This window comes from Diadema antillarum, unplaced genomic scaffold (assembly GCF_040938485.1).
Source record: "Diadema antillarum isolate AM-2024a unplaced genomic scaffold, OU_Dant_1.0 scf00000015, whole genome shotgun sequence".
NCBI classification, from domain to species: Eukaryota; Metazoa; Echinodermata; class Echinoidea; order Diadematoida; family Diadematidae; genus Diadema; species Diadema antillarum.
In genome coordinates, this window is record NW_027270904.1 from 10,005 (window position 1) to 25,872 (window position 15,868).

Here is a 15,868-nt window from a genome sequence, read left to right on the forward strand (position 1 = left end):
AATGACCCTACACTTGTTCCACAGCCACGAAAGGTCAAATCTTGACGTTCTGTGCACAGAAGCAGTGACAAGCTTCCTGGCTACAAGCTGGACATGCAATAACTCAAATTTCTGTTTCTTTTTCCATGTTTTCCTGTCTTCGTTTCTTTTCTATCTCTTTCTCTTCCTCTTCCTTCTTTACTTTTTCCTGTGTTTTGTCTTTGTTCCGTTCCGCTCTACGCTGTTTTGTAGTTATCAAGACCTCCGACAGCTGACTTCGAAAGTTTTTGGGTTTTTTTTTTTACCAGTGGAGACGATGTTTGCCCGAAGAAGAGCGGGGTGCTCTATAGAATCCCCATGACATGTCAGTGTGCAAACAGACAGACTGAAGGCTGAACAAGAACTGATGCCTGTTCTCAAAAACACTACAACTAATCTAGAATGGATGGAGAGTACATTAGATGCATCGCAGCGAATCACACAGCCGTCTTGGGACAACGAGAAAAGGTCATTCGTCTAGTTTCTTTCGTTTCTACCCGAGCGCCCTTTTCTCATCCCTTTCCCCTTTTCCAGAAACCTTTAGTTTATTTTTTTGAGAGCACTTATCACTTACAAATTCTCATGACATTAACTGATGTTCTGCTGCTTTTCTCGGATTTTCTTCCACCACATCTTCCCCAGTCATCATCCAACCATTTCCCTGAGTCCACCCCCCCCCCCCCACACACACACACACGCAGTATCAACTGTGGAGTCAGATAAACTCCATGATCTTACGCAGGCGCATCAATATCGAGAAAAATTATTGTCGTGTGTTAATTCTTTTATTGCTCTGAATCAGTACTGAAGGATCCTCCACTGCCTCCGCGTCTCTCTCACTGTATCTAGAAATGCCTTTATGAATCAAAACCACTGATCCTGTAAGGACAACAAGCTGTTCCGATTTCGAGGTCCAAAGAGACCAGCTGAGCCATGCAGTGCTGCATTTTATCGTGGAATCTTTACTTTTGTCAAGAGGGTAAAACCACTCTCCGTCAGATCGGACGTAAGATAGAAGTCCCGGATGTGAGAGTCACAACCCATGCTCGACAAGAATCCCACTTCACGTCTCGCCCCCCCCCCCCCCCAAAAAAAACAAACAAACAAACAAACAAACAAAACAGGGTGCAGGGCCGGTGCAGTGGACCGTCAAACACACACACACACACACACACACACACACACACACACACACACACACACACACACACACATACACACACACATAAACACACACACACACACACACACACACACACATGTATACACTCGCGCGCCCACATAATTATACATTGAGGAGCAACATTAATGATAGCAATCCCTAGCGGATACCCCGATTGACAAGCTACTGTCAGCGAAGGTATAGGCCCTCCAATCCAGGCACCTCGTACAGTAGGAAAACAATGCAAACTCACCTAGTGCCACTTCCTCATGGCCTTCAACGGGCTGCAGGTCGTAGTTTCCCCACCCGTCACTGCCGATCCAGATGAAGCGACGCTGGGCGCCCGCCGCGTCGGCCGCCGCGAATATCTTCTTGGCGACTTCGAGCTGTACGAAGAGGATGACGACGGTCGAGTGGGTCGTGGCGCTCTGGGTCTCTAACAGGTCTTGGATGATCTGCAGAACAAGATAGATATAGAAAAATATAGATAGATAGATATAGATAGATAGATACATACATACATACATACATAGAGATACATAGATAGATAGAAATAGATAGAGATAGATAGATAGACATAGACAGAAAGAGATAGAAGGAGATAGATAGATAGATAGATAGATAGAGATAGATAGAGGTAGATAGATAGAGATAGATAGATAGAGATAGATAGATAGAGATAGGTAGAGATAGATAGATAGAGATTGAGATAGATAGATAGATAGATAGTTAGAGATGGATAGATAGATAGATAGATAGATAGATAGATGGATAGATAGATAGATAGATAGATAGAGATAGATAGAGGTAGATAGATAGAGATAGGTAGATAGATAGATAGATAGATAGATAGATAAATAGATAGTTAGAGATGGATAGATAGATAGATAGATAGATAGATAGATAGATAGTTAGAGATGGATAGATAGATAGATAGATAGATAGATAGATAGATAGATAGATAGATAGATACAGACAAAGTGAGATGTATGTTAAAACGGAAATGAATTTGAACTTTGAACTTCAAACTTTGACAGAGACAGGCAGGAAGGAAAGGAAAGTATGCGGATGTGACATGAATCGAGAATCATCGATTGTACGTTTATTCCCCAATCTCGAATTACCATTTCAAGTGAGTAACCATTGTGCATTGAGATAAAACCTGAAACAAGAGTCAATGGAGCATGAGTTGAGACAATTTACGTGTGTCCTTCTTCACAACTGATAAAAAGATGTCAGTGAAATAATCATGTCACTATATTGATGAAATGTTTGTTTCATTGTTTATTTCATAGCAAAAAGAAAAAGAATGGGGAAATGAACTGAACTCACTGTACGATATCATCTAGGTCCATCATTATCGACATGTCAAACATTATTGTAGCTGCGAAAAAGATTGAAATTGGAGCTTGAGCGCGCTCATAAACTACTTTCATCAGCTTGACTTACAATGGTCACGTCACACCATGCAGCTAAAGAAAAACAAAAATCAAAAACAAGGTCACCAAAACCCCTGGCCTCCGATATATCACAGTCTTCCATAATATCGATAAAATGAAGCAAAAGAATCACATACCTCGTCGTAGGTCTCAGTCGATGCTGGTATCGTTCTAGCTACCGCCAGGCATATATCGTGCTCGGCAGCTCGCGATCGGAACTCGGTCTGTGCACTCTTGCCGTACGTGTCGTCAGAGTTGATGAAAGACACGTACTTCCACTTGTACTTGAGTAGCAAATCAACCATCGCATTCACCTGGACCAAGGAAAACAAAGAATGACAAAAATATGGAAATTCGACCAGGATGTATAAATTGCGCCAACTGTCCTTTCTCGTTTGACGACGTGACGTTATGGAGAACACGATACCGATCTGTTTCACGCCACGAGTTGGTTTTCTTCGCTGTATATACATCACGTCATATGTTGTCTACTCGTGTATTCCATTCGACTCTTTTTTTTTACTCTCCGTATGTTTACCTTAAGCTATGATATAGTTAAATTCAAATGAATGGAGTGAAATCGATGTTGCACTTATATCCTATTAGACGTTGAGTTTTATCCCATTTTTTGACAATAGGAGACGTGTTCTAAAGGCACTTTAAGCCGTAGAATGATTAACTGTATGTTGACGAGCAAAGTACATCTTCCTTTTTAAAGCCGATATCGAGTAACACGTGCATAAAGTTAGGGCATGAATGTCTAATTCACTTTAATTCAAATTCAGCTGCAAAACGTAATAAATGAACAGAGTCCAAATTAAAGAAAATGCATACGTTGAACCAGGAGAAAATCGTGGTAAGCGATGAAGATGGATGAGTGAGTTGGAAGTTCCTTGCTCAACGTGGTGAAAAGACTCGAAAACTTTTTTTAAATGAGTCTTTCAAAGCTTTTTTTCCCCCTGAAAGTCTTAGCTCACTGCTTAAGGGATGGTATAGTAGGCCTATTGGTCGTCACGTGGTCGGGGTGAGGATTCAGCTTTTAACTTTTCGCGAGATACTTAAAAACCACTTCATGAAATTTTATTGAGCATGCAATTCTAAGAGGTATTCAAAGTTTATGACGAAAATCGGTTTTGAAATAGCTGAGATATAAAAAAAAAGTAAAACAAAACGATCCTAATAAACTTTGGGTCCCATCTTTCATTAGGATCGCTTTATTTTGGATATTTCAGTCATTTAAAAAACAATTTTCATGAAATAAACTTAGAAATCCTCTTAAAATTTTATGCTCTTTCATATTTCATGAGAGCTTTCTAATTATCTAAAAAAAAAAATTATCGTTGAAAAACGTTGGAAACCTAAGTCCCAACTCAACCGAAGCTGTACCATCCCTTCTTATAACAGTGCAAAAATTATGTTTTTTATTCTGAATTTGGGTCCCTATGCAATTTGTGGATTATGCCCGCTCAAAGAATGATTATTCACAAAAGAAAGAGTACAGTGTATCTAAAAGGTAGTTTGCCACTAAACATGTCAGGGGGTTATAGTTTTCGAATAGCAGTGGGAATATTTTGACAATGGAAGCTGCCAAGATTGCTGTCACACAAGACGCTGACAGGAAAAGAGATAAATTTCATAGCGGATAGATTTGTGTGTTGAGTCCTATACACTGATCTCTTTGTGACAGTTTTAGTAATATATTTATCTAACTACCTAATCATGTCTATCTATATTGATTGTAATTTCTGTGTGTCCGTGTGTCTGTGTGTGTGTTTGTTTGTGTGTGTGTGTGTGTGTGTGTGTGTGTGTGTGTGTGTGTGGGCGCGCATGTGTGTTTTATACGGTAACGTTAGTGTTACATGTAAAGACGTTTCCTGCTATTTAAAGACTTTGTAGAAATTAGTGGCTGGTGCAATAGACTACTGCTCTTTAATACGATAATATCTCCATTTTATTCACATAGGCGTTTTTATTTGCCTTTTGGAAGGAACGCGCATTGATTTATTTGATTTTCAATAATGACTATCATGACTTGTCCACTTTGCCTGTGTTGATGTCCAAAAGAAAAATTAATTTTCTTTCATTTCTGTGATTCAATTGCTGTATACGTTGATTGGGATGTAACAGCTGGATTCATGTGGATTTATCACCACCAAGGGAATTATTATAACAATGGAACTTCTAATTTTTAATTCTGCTGCAACGGCAACAAATATAGCAAATATCACAACTGACCCATAATATTGGCAACGTTGCTAGTTATATATTGTGTATAATTGCATCACGCCGACTTTGCTTCGACGGTTACAGCCATATAATTCGAAATAAAAAGATAATCCCACCATCGTGCTTGATGATTTCCAACCCGTTCCCGCCCGTTCATCTTGACACACTTAACACACTCCATAAATGCACGGCGTCAATACATCTCTTTTTTTAATAGCGTCATAAGCATGATAAGCTGTCATAAATCCTGAAAGTGGTCGACGATCATGATCCAGACTCTAGCCATGCGTTTGACATTGTTTGACGCCGTTTTATGTTCAAGCGTGCCCCAGAAAAGGAGTTTGAAGACATGGCTCAGACACGGATTTCTGATTTGTAGCCAGAGGACTATACAAAGGCCTGCAGACGACACGCAATATATTCTAAGAGAGACATAAATGTGACATAGTGACAGAAAGAGGGTAAAACGCAATTATCATATCACCCACCCCATGTTCGCCATTGTACGGTTAAAATTAGACCTGGCGGGAAAAGTCACTGTCAATCACTGGTTCTGCTGAAAGAGCTGCTTTTAACATCTCTGGGTTTGCTTTTTATTTTTGTTTTTTGTCTTTTCTCGCTTTTCACTAGATAAAATCTCTTTTTCATATATTTTAACGCCTTTTTGCGCGTTTTTAGCATGATTTTTTTTCTAATCCTTTTATATTTTTCCTTTTTTTTTCATTCAATTTTTTTGGTTATTCTTTTTAGTGTTTTCTCTACTGATTTCTCTTCTTGTTGTTTTCTTTCTCACCTTTGTCTTCAGTTTCCTCTTCTTTCTCTCGTTATCATTTTCCGCCTCGTTTTTGTCTTAACCCCTTCTGTGCCAATCAGTCAAATGTGCACACATTTAACACATATATCTGTGGACAAGAAATCAATGTGATGTGCAGAGGGTCAATGATGCCCTTTCCTTTCAGAACGTTCCTTACGAAATATTTAATCTCGTGGACATTCAGCAAGACAAATGTTTAGCACCGAGTAAAATATAACGAATTTATGGAGTTGACAATATGTTAGATGATTTACTTTTACATCTGAGCACTAACTTATGATATATGCATCCTTATATCAGAGATTGGAAACGCTGAATTTGATCGTTGACATGAATATGACATAAATATGCATACATGCAAATTCGTGTAATTCATGAATGGGTTCTCTAAAGCCCACTTGGTGAGAAGCTTCTAGAAAAAGAAATCGCACACATGGCATTGGAGGAATAAAGTTAGGTTTTGTCGTTTCCTGCTAGATGATTGATTATGATGTGACTTTATCTGTTTATCATTGTTGAATGTCACAAAAATGCGTGTGCGGTTGATACATAGTCAACATCTCCTCCTCGAGGTTGTAACATCCCAAGTAGAAAGTTCTGATTCAGACGGTATCTAGAAGCGCGAGGTATATTTCATGACCTTACACCTATTTTTTCCATTATATTGTAAAATTCTTTCTTATATTTTTCCTCTCGTAAATCCGACATCGCTTTAATAAGAAATACCAAAACAAAAAACAAAAAACCCCGCAAACAAACAAATCGACGCTACTTCCTTTAGTCGAGCGCGTAACACGAGCGCGGGTTCTTTCATTCCATACAAGCAATTTTTCCTGCAATATGCCACACCGATCTGGGTATATCACATTAAGATATTGACTTTCCTCCGCTGTACGAATCACAGTTGTTTACGTGAGACCATTTTCCACAGCATGGACGATGGCCACGTAATATTTTGCTCCTTTCTTCACATATTTGTTGATATTTCGCAGCATATCCTCGAGTGTATATTCACAAGTACATGTCAGTAAAAAGTAATTTACAAGTTCTCATGAGCATATAGACAACTGAAATGGCCATATGTGAAATTAGGATACAAGCCATTATGTGTGATATGCACTGGGAATGACCTCGAATGCACTATACTAGATTATACGCATGACAAATGCATTATAAGGTAGGCTCACTTTGGCTTCAATGAAACTGGGGCCGATGCGAAGGAGAGATGCAACGAGGTTAGTATGCATTTTCACTGAATTCTATGCAGTCTATGATGGCACCTGAACAAATACATTATTACTATATATTTGTAACAAAGTTGAGTGCGTAATTATGCAGCACTGTTCCACTTGCGTAGAATTCATGGCTTTCGCGCATGACCGTGCACTACTATGATTGAAATGCGTGCGTCTGCATGCTGTACGTTGGAATGAACAAAATATAATTGTCCCCGAGCCTATGATGGATCTTGACGCGTGAAATGCAAGAGGTCCATTACATCAAGAAAAAACAGTAAGATCCGACCGACTGCAAATTTTATTTAAAACAGCTATACGCAATGAAGCAAAACTATCAGATAATTTTACAAAACTGATTGACGACCAATTCCTATTGTGACGTAATCTACTTAAAAGGATGAAGGGGAGAGTAAGAAGGTCTGATACTGGAAAGATCACAGTGTCCCACACAGTGTGGTCACAGAGTCGACTGTGTGAAAATGCTCGAATTCAACAGCGTGGAGATGATCTCACACTGTGGTTCGGTTTTCACAGAGTGTTCACATGGTAAAGTTCGGTGTCACACTGTGAACTGATGATTAAACTGTTAAACGCTCGAACTTAACACTGATGAAGAGATTTCACACTGTGTTCACAATATGTTCACGTACGTGTTCACATTGCGTTCACATTGTGTTCACACTGTGGGACAGTCACACTGTGTTCTTGCCAGCAGGGTCCGCCTGTCAGAGGAAATATACTTTCCATAATATGGCAAAAACAAACCCAAGAACAGTTATATTTGAACAGAGTGCTTAATGTCTGAATAATTTGATAAATCCTTCATAATGATTGACTGCCACAGATTTTTTTATTCCATTTTTCGCTAATTGAACAATATGAAATACATCTCTGTTAATGAAATCACGCCTGAATGGTCACAATTACTGCAGTAATTCATAGCTTGTGTGTGTGTGTGTGTGTGTGTGTGTGTGTGTGTGTGTGTGTTCCACGAATAACAGCTTCGGTAAAAATCTGCAACCCTGATGGATCAGTCTTGTCCACTACTCCAGTTACAAGTTAATCATTTCAGACCGAACGAAATGCAAGACGCTCAAATTCACTAACTTCCTGGGTGTTCGATTTTTGTCCAGTCGCACAAAAAACAATTATGTCAATAAATCATGTTTAGAGCGTGGTGTATTTACTTTGCACCGTCAAGAGCACTCGAAATGAGAGAGCCCAAGTACACAACGTAATCGACACCAAACACTAAGTATAGTATCGTATCGACTGCTACGGGTTCAAGTCACTTTTAGGTCTTTTCGCGAATGAGGACTCCGTCCAACGTCTCCTCTTTCTTATCAATGCCTTTGTGCCAATGTGAGGATAAACAAAAATGATAGTGTGTGCAGAATCACATTATAGTCACATACAAAGCCACCATTTCATGACTTTCAAACGTTGTTATCACTACTAAAGGCGTTTCGCTAAATTGATAACCATGTTGACATTAATTTCCATTCTCACCCCCACCATTTCCATTCCCATTGTAATAGGTGTATTATATATATATATATATATATATATATATATATATATACATATATATATATATATAATTAGGTTTTCTTCATTTTGTTACTCATTATCACATGTAGTTTGTTAATTTACGTTTTTGCAATTATTGCAAATATGTCCTGCTTATAGGCCCTACCGTTATTATATAGTAAAGAAATTTCTGTTTATCTGATGGAAATGGAAGTAAATTTGAACTTTGAATTAAAATAAGAAAATGTGTTTCGTCCTTTTTTTTTTACTGGATTAGGCTGACTATCAATTCAAATGCCTATATATCAATTGATATATATTGATATAACTTAAAAAAAATGCATTTTAACCGCAATAGAATAGTAGTAATTTCAGTGAACACGACACTGTTCTGTGGTTTTTGTTTGTGTGTGTGTGTGTGTGTGTGTGCATTTCTGTGTGTGTGCATGTCTGTGTGTTTGAGGAGGTTGCGTGATTTTTTTTACTGGATTAGGCTGAAAATTAACTCTAATATCTACGCAGTAATCTATATAATGATATTACAAACAACAATACTTAAATAACTCAAATCAAAATGGTAATTCAAACATTCTGATATTTTGTATATTAATTATGTTTAATCAAGTTTACCAGCAAATGTGGGGTAATGATAGTGGCAGCCCACCCCCCCCCCCCCCCTTCCCCGGAGGATAGAGCAGTAGCAACACTGAAGAGGCTAACACGGGTTAAAGACGCCTTGATAATCATAATGGTATTCAGGTATTCATGTAAGATAATGATATTTGCTATATGCATAATGAGAACCAAGGATCAGCTGTACAGAACCAGTTGCAGAACCTTGTCATTCTATACCACAAAGTCTCTGTCAGCAATTCATTTAAATTCTGAAATCTTAAAGGTCCTGTTTACCTTCGGGAGCAGTGATTTAAAAAATGTTCAAGATATCACATTTGATGCATATGAGTAGATCTGTTGTACCACAAAACATCCTACATATAAAATGTTCGCAATAAAGCTAGAATATAAGGAGATATCAGTATTTTTCTCAATAAACTGTAACTGTAGACGGTTTAATCTGGAAACATTTTTATTACAACCATTGTTCACATTCTGTATATTTAACAATACTTACCCGTCGATTTTACTGATTCAAATTTTTACAGTGGTTGTTTCTATCCCTAACACACATTTTAGAACTATTCTAAAGCAATAATGCTTGGTTTTTGTTTCACCTGCAAATGGTAGATTATGCCTTTAACGTGGGGTCATTGGGGCGAATCAGAAATATCTTGTAGGGTAGCAACATACAAGAGTTCAAATTTCTCTTTCTTTATGCCCGGATGGATTCATCATGGTGACCTTGAGATAAAAGCTATAGATAGCTAACTCACTATCAATTAACTGTCTCTCTCTCTCTCTCTCTCTCACACACACAGACACACAGACACACACACACACATGTCTATAATTCATATATATATATATATATGTGTGTGTGTGTGTGTGTGTGTGTGTGTGTGTGTTTGTGTATTATATATTTTGTATGTTCATTTAATATGTATAGGCCTACATATATTATTCTTATTTACAAATATACGCGTGTGTACATTAAACAAACCAATTGATTTCATGCTTCATGTGGGAATATTGACATACCATCAGAGCCTGGCTATAGAGGCGTTAGTCACATACACAAATATGCTAAAGTTAATGAAGTATATATGCCTAACATCTCGCTGCATAACATCACAACATTTGCATTACGTGTAGTCTGCGTCCGTATGATCCTCAACTGTGTATAAACAGCTGTGTGAAGCAGCGGTCGAGGTACTATTTTCTTCGCCCACCTCACTAGCGGCATTACAACTGTCAACGTCCCGTTAATATGCATTTTATACTGACAGGCGAGATCGTGACCGAACCTGCGATGGTCAGTCCCATTGTGACGCATGGTTGATTGATTCTTTTTTCCCCTTTCTTCCTTTGCATTGACGGTTCGGTGTATTGTTATAACGTGGTGCCTCAAATGAATACACAGGGTAAAAATAAATCATTTGCCACTCGTTAAGCACGTCAAAAAGTGAGTGTGACATACATGTGACACTCACGGGTTATAGCCTTGATGAGATGGCCTTCACTACACTCACTTCTAACGCCTGCTGTCCTCTGTCATTTATATTGATTAGACAAGATGATATCCAGACCGGGAAATGCTGCTACGCGAACATTATGTTACCGAGAATTTCATCAAACTTCAAAGTAAAGGTACATGTTTACATGCCCTGACGTTTCGAGATTCGAAGCATTCATTAGGAACACCCAGAGCTTATATGTTTATTTTTTTCACTGTGTTGTTTGTATTCATTAAATGTCCGTCGACCGCATTAAACGAAAAAAAAGCCAGAGGCTTTCAGTTCTGTGCATAACAACAACATTACCCACAGGCAAATTTTACGGTATGTTTCTATCAAAGCATATTCTGGAATCTTAATAACACTAATGCAGTAATAAATTTACACTGAACACAATAGAGATGGGGTGGAGAAAAATAAGGGTATGATATCTTGTTGATTTATGTTTTATTATGTATTGTGATGTAAGCTATGTATTATGTCTATGTTTCTGTTGGAAATGGACAAAATGAATGCATGAATGAAAGATGAAATGAATGAATGAATGATGGTTGAACATGATCGAAAAGTCTCACCTGGAAGCGATCTGGAGGAACTGTCCTCAAGAAGTACGGGTATCTGTCGGCGTTGCTCAGCTCGTCACTGGTAGACAGGTAGCTCACCTGTGGGATGGAATACAGTCCGAACAGGATGGCGGCTTGCAAACTCGACGCGCTCCGCTGCGCGCCGACCACGCCCATGATGGGTGGCAAGGGATCCGACGAGTTGAGCGCGCACTGCGACACTTGGCGCTGAGAAGGGATCATCTTCAGCGACTGGCGCAGCGCAGGCGCGCTGTACGAGCACGTGTCGTAGATCTCGTACCCCAGCGTGATGTTGGGCAGGATGGTTTTATTCGCATTCACGCGTCGGATCATGTAAGCCATGGCCTCTACGCGCTTGAGCGCGTCGAGCGAGCGTAGCTCGCCGCAATCTTGGACGTTCTCTTGGTACAAGTGCATCGGGAAGAGGCCCCCGAGGTTGATGTCGCCCCACTCCGTGTAGCTGATATCCGTGGCGTGGGGAAGCCCGGCGGCGTGGACAGGCGACATCGCCGACATCAGAAAACAGACCACGATGGGGAGCATGATGACGAACACCTTGCCGATGTCAAGATCGTGGATGGTAGTCATGATGGCAGATGGCCTCAGACCAATCAGTCACTGGAGAGCCACTGCAAAGATATCCAATATATTACAAAATATATTACTCAAAAATTTACATTCAAATACACACACCACACATACAATGTATGTTATATTATATACCCGTACTGGTTCATAATTATGTATTAATATCTATCACTACAAAGAGATGGTGCACTAAATGTAAAGAATCAAATGCATTTATAACTTAGAGTGGCATAGTGCATTGACTCCCGTGCGTATTTGCAGCAGCCACATGATGATGATGATGATGATCCACATCATTTGTATGGCGCCATACATGCACAGTGTAGGGTTTGTTTGTTTGTTTGTTTTTTTCGATCAACGCACAAAAGTAATCGTATCCTAACAGGTCTACTTGATATTTTTATTACAGGTTGTCTACCCTTACTTTTCTGAAGTAGAATTCACTTGGAAGTAACTTGGGGATACATGTTTTGTCGTTCCATTCAACTCCTTGACTTGATGTCTACCATCAAATTGAATTAATGACACTTAAAAGGAAAAAAACACGAATTAAACACTGAGAACGTGATGGCTCAGACTTCACTTCACATCCCATCCCCCCCCCCCCCCACACACACACACACTCACATACATGTACACTGCATGTATACGAGCCATCTTGAGATTCCCACGTTGTGACCAAAACTGTACTCTAAAGTGCTATCTTCTTTTCAAAATTTCGTTTCTTTTTGGTTAAGCAGGTAGGTGGGGCAGGAAGGCTGAGACAGAAAGAGAGAAAAAAAGATAGGAAGAGAGTAGGGAGAGAGGAAAAGACATCATTGGACCGATGGATATCCGAAAGTCATTGTCCGCTTGTGGCGTAACATTCAGACGCTTTACACCTGTTGGTTAACTTCACACGACTTGCGAATCGAAATGGTGTATGATGTGATTTAGCTCATTGCGGTGATCGAAGAACCCTCGCAAGACGTCGGGGAAAAAAATCGCGAAGAACTCTCATGGCAATTCGCCACAAAATGACAAAATTGCTGTTGTTGTTATTATTTCATGCTGCGTGACCACAACCACGTGATCAGTAGAAGTGTCCGCAAGTAGCGTCCTAAGAACCGCGCTGGTCACGTCACGTGAGCTAATGACTTCAAGAGGTTCTAGCAATGACGTCACGAACTCACTCGATTAGATAGAGGGGTGAATCTTACCATTACATGCTAAAATTATGATCTGTGCCCCACAGAAAGAATATAACATCCTCGGTCGAAGGTAGATAATATAAAAAATGCGAGAGGAAAACTTATACATAATTTACTATTTACTACATTTATAGTCAATCTCAATCATGGTATAAATTCAGCCCGAATTGGCACAATAATGATTCCATCGGCGCTAACTGATTAGCAAACCATCTCATATACGATATATGCAGAAAATATCATCATTTATCAGTGTAGGCCCTTACTGGGTGGAAAATGAAATCGCCGATGGTACTAGTAGCTGAATAATATATTACCATGACAACCAAGTTGTAATTCGGCCAAGGTTGCAATAAAACACTTTGTCATGTCATGGACTCCATTTCGAAAGATTGGGATTCTACAGGGGTTTGAGTACATAAATGGACACCATTCAGCTGTCCATGAAACGGATGACGGAAACGCACACACACACACACACACACACACACACACACACATTCACACACACATACGCATTCACATCACACACACAAACGCACACACTCATAACAGCCACACAAACACAGAAGCAAATATACACTTATAGGCTACATGTATTTTTATCGGAAATGATGCATATATCACGCAGATCATTTGGTCCAACTATATATGCCCGACGTCAAAGACGCTATACGAGGAGTATAGTTGCCAAATTGCTCGTTTAAAAGCAGGGAGGAGAGACCCGTTTAAAGGCATTATTCACTATTTGCAGATGAAACAACAACCCGGCTTTAGTGCTTCAAAATAGTTCTAAAATGTGAGTTAGGGATAGAAACAAACAATGTAAAAATGTTCATCAGTATAATCAATGTTAAGTATAATTGTTTAAAAATATACAAAATGTGAACATTAGTTACGATAAAATTGTTTCTATGGAGTCAAAAGGAACCTGAGCTTTCGATCTAAGCAGAATCTTCTTCAGAGGCGAGATTCTGCTAGGATCGAAAGCTCAGGCCCCTTTTAACTCCATTTTGATACTCCATTGGCTCGCCACTATTGGGTAAGCAGTTTTCAGCAGCTTATTTTGCTAAGATTGTTTCTAGAATAAACCGTCTGCAGTTATGGCTTATTGAGAAAAATAGTGATATCTCCTTATATAGGCTTTATTTCAAAATGTTCATATGTTAGGATGTTTTGTGATACAAGTGACCTACACACATTCATCAAATGTGATAACTCGAACTTTTTTTACATCATTGCTTCCAATGGTAAACAATACCTTTGAAATTAAAAGCGCAAAATAACCACCGTCTCTTCTCGTTGTAGAGAGGCCATGCTCAAGGGTCAAATCATACGATTAGACTTAAATCCAAAATTAGGCATAATATTGTGACTAAGATTGTTTTTAATAACCAGAAAGCTTTACCAACGATTGCCAGACGTAGTAACCACAGATGCCGATACATGCTTATGATGATGTTCTCCTGTATTTCTGTTATATTTAGAGTTGTTTAATTTGTCTTTTGAACGGGAGGTACTTGGCGATTATTAAGTTTGCATATCACTATGCATATAAGGTATACACCTGCCCGTGTTCATGTTGTAATACTCTGTAAATAATGTCGTACACTTTAATTAATCACTGACCTCTTTAAAGGGGATGGCTAGTAACCGATCAGTGGGAATCAGTGGGAATGCTGAGGGATGATTGTTCCAATCCTTGTGGGATTTATTTAAGAGTACATTATATATCTACTGTTGTGTGAAAATTATTTGCTTCAGAACGGGCTCATATTCAAGTAATGTGCAGATTAATGCCCCGTCACTGACCAGGGACGCTTACCTAAAAACATTAAACTGCACATTACTTGAATATGAGACCATTCTGAAGCAAATAATTTTCACACAAGAATAGATATATAGTGTACTCTTAAATGAATCCCACAAGGATTGGAACAATCATCCTCCAGCTTTCCCACTGATTCCCACTGATCAGTTACTAGCCATCCCCTTTAAACTGTTAGATTCAAACAATTCAATTATTCAATGTATACAATTATTTTTTTGTCAGTCAATCAATCAATCAATCAATGAAAGTGAATGCAGGTATTCAAGTGCATCTGAGAGGAACAGATTCATAGAGCTGCCTTTTTCTGCGTCCTCCGGGGAAAAACATATTGTCTGGTTTTAATATAGATGCATTGATGTAGATTGGTCTAATGTCAAAGCACTGTGCGAAAGGTGTGGGCTGTGTTGGTACCAAGCAAACTAACCATGTACTAGTAATATCTCAGCTAACCGAGTATATTCCGTGAAGAACTGGACAAAAAGAAAAAAGACCTAAAACGCAGTACAATTTCTGTGAAATTTGGATTAAAAAAAACAAAGATTGAGTATGCCTTTGTGTGGCCATCATCACTGGATCAACAATGTTTTCATTATCATTACCTCAGGTATTATATCACAGTAAAACCTTTCTTAGCGGCCACCTGTCTGCAGTGGCCACCTGCAGTGGCCACCTGCCGTATACGACCAGTAAAAACAATTCCCTCCGAGAGAAAAAGCATGTTAAAGAACATGTCTATAGCAGCCACCTGTCTATAATGGCCACTTTTTGGTCTCCCTGGGTGGCCGCTATGGACAGGTAATTGATTGTACTATCATCATTATCATTTTTGTTTCAATTACATTTATCTCCAATGAATACTCTTCTTAGTATCTTCTTTGTTTGTTCTCCCATTGGGCTCGATTTTTCTTTACTTTATAATATCGTCCTCCCTTTAGCAGTAGCATTTCATTCATTTTAGAATAAGAGTCAATCCTTTCGATATAATTGTAATTGACTGCTTGACATTGACTCAATGCCTTTCTCAACATCGAGGCGTCTAAATATCACATAGGGAGATTTCTTTTTGAAAACAGCATCAACGATATCAAACGGCAGGTGTGCATTTTAAATACCTGA

At 39.0% G+C, this 15,868-nt stretch overlaps 1 protein-coding gene across 1 annotated transcript; it reads right to left on the minus strand.

Annotated features, from left to right (window-relative positions):
• Positions 1-1,433: 1,433 nt before the first annotated feature.
• Positions 1,434-11,731, minus strand: LOC139724050 (metabotropic glutamate receptor 7-like; the record flags this gene model as incomplete). The annotated part of the gene is made up of 3 exons (XM_071635252.1): positions 11,135-11,731; positions 2,757-2,933; positions 1,434-1,635 (listed from the first exon to the last, which is right to left on the minus strand). Coding segments are annotated over exons 1-3 (976 nt in total), but the record flags the coding sequence as incomplete, so codon positions are not given.
• Positions 11,732-15,868: the final 4,137 nt, after the last annotated feature.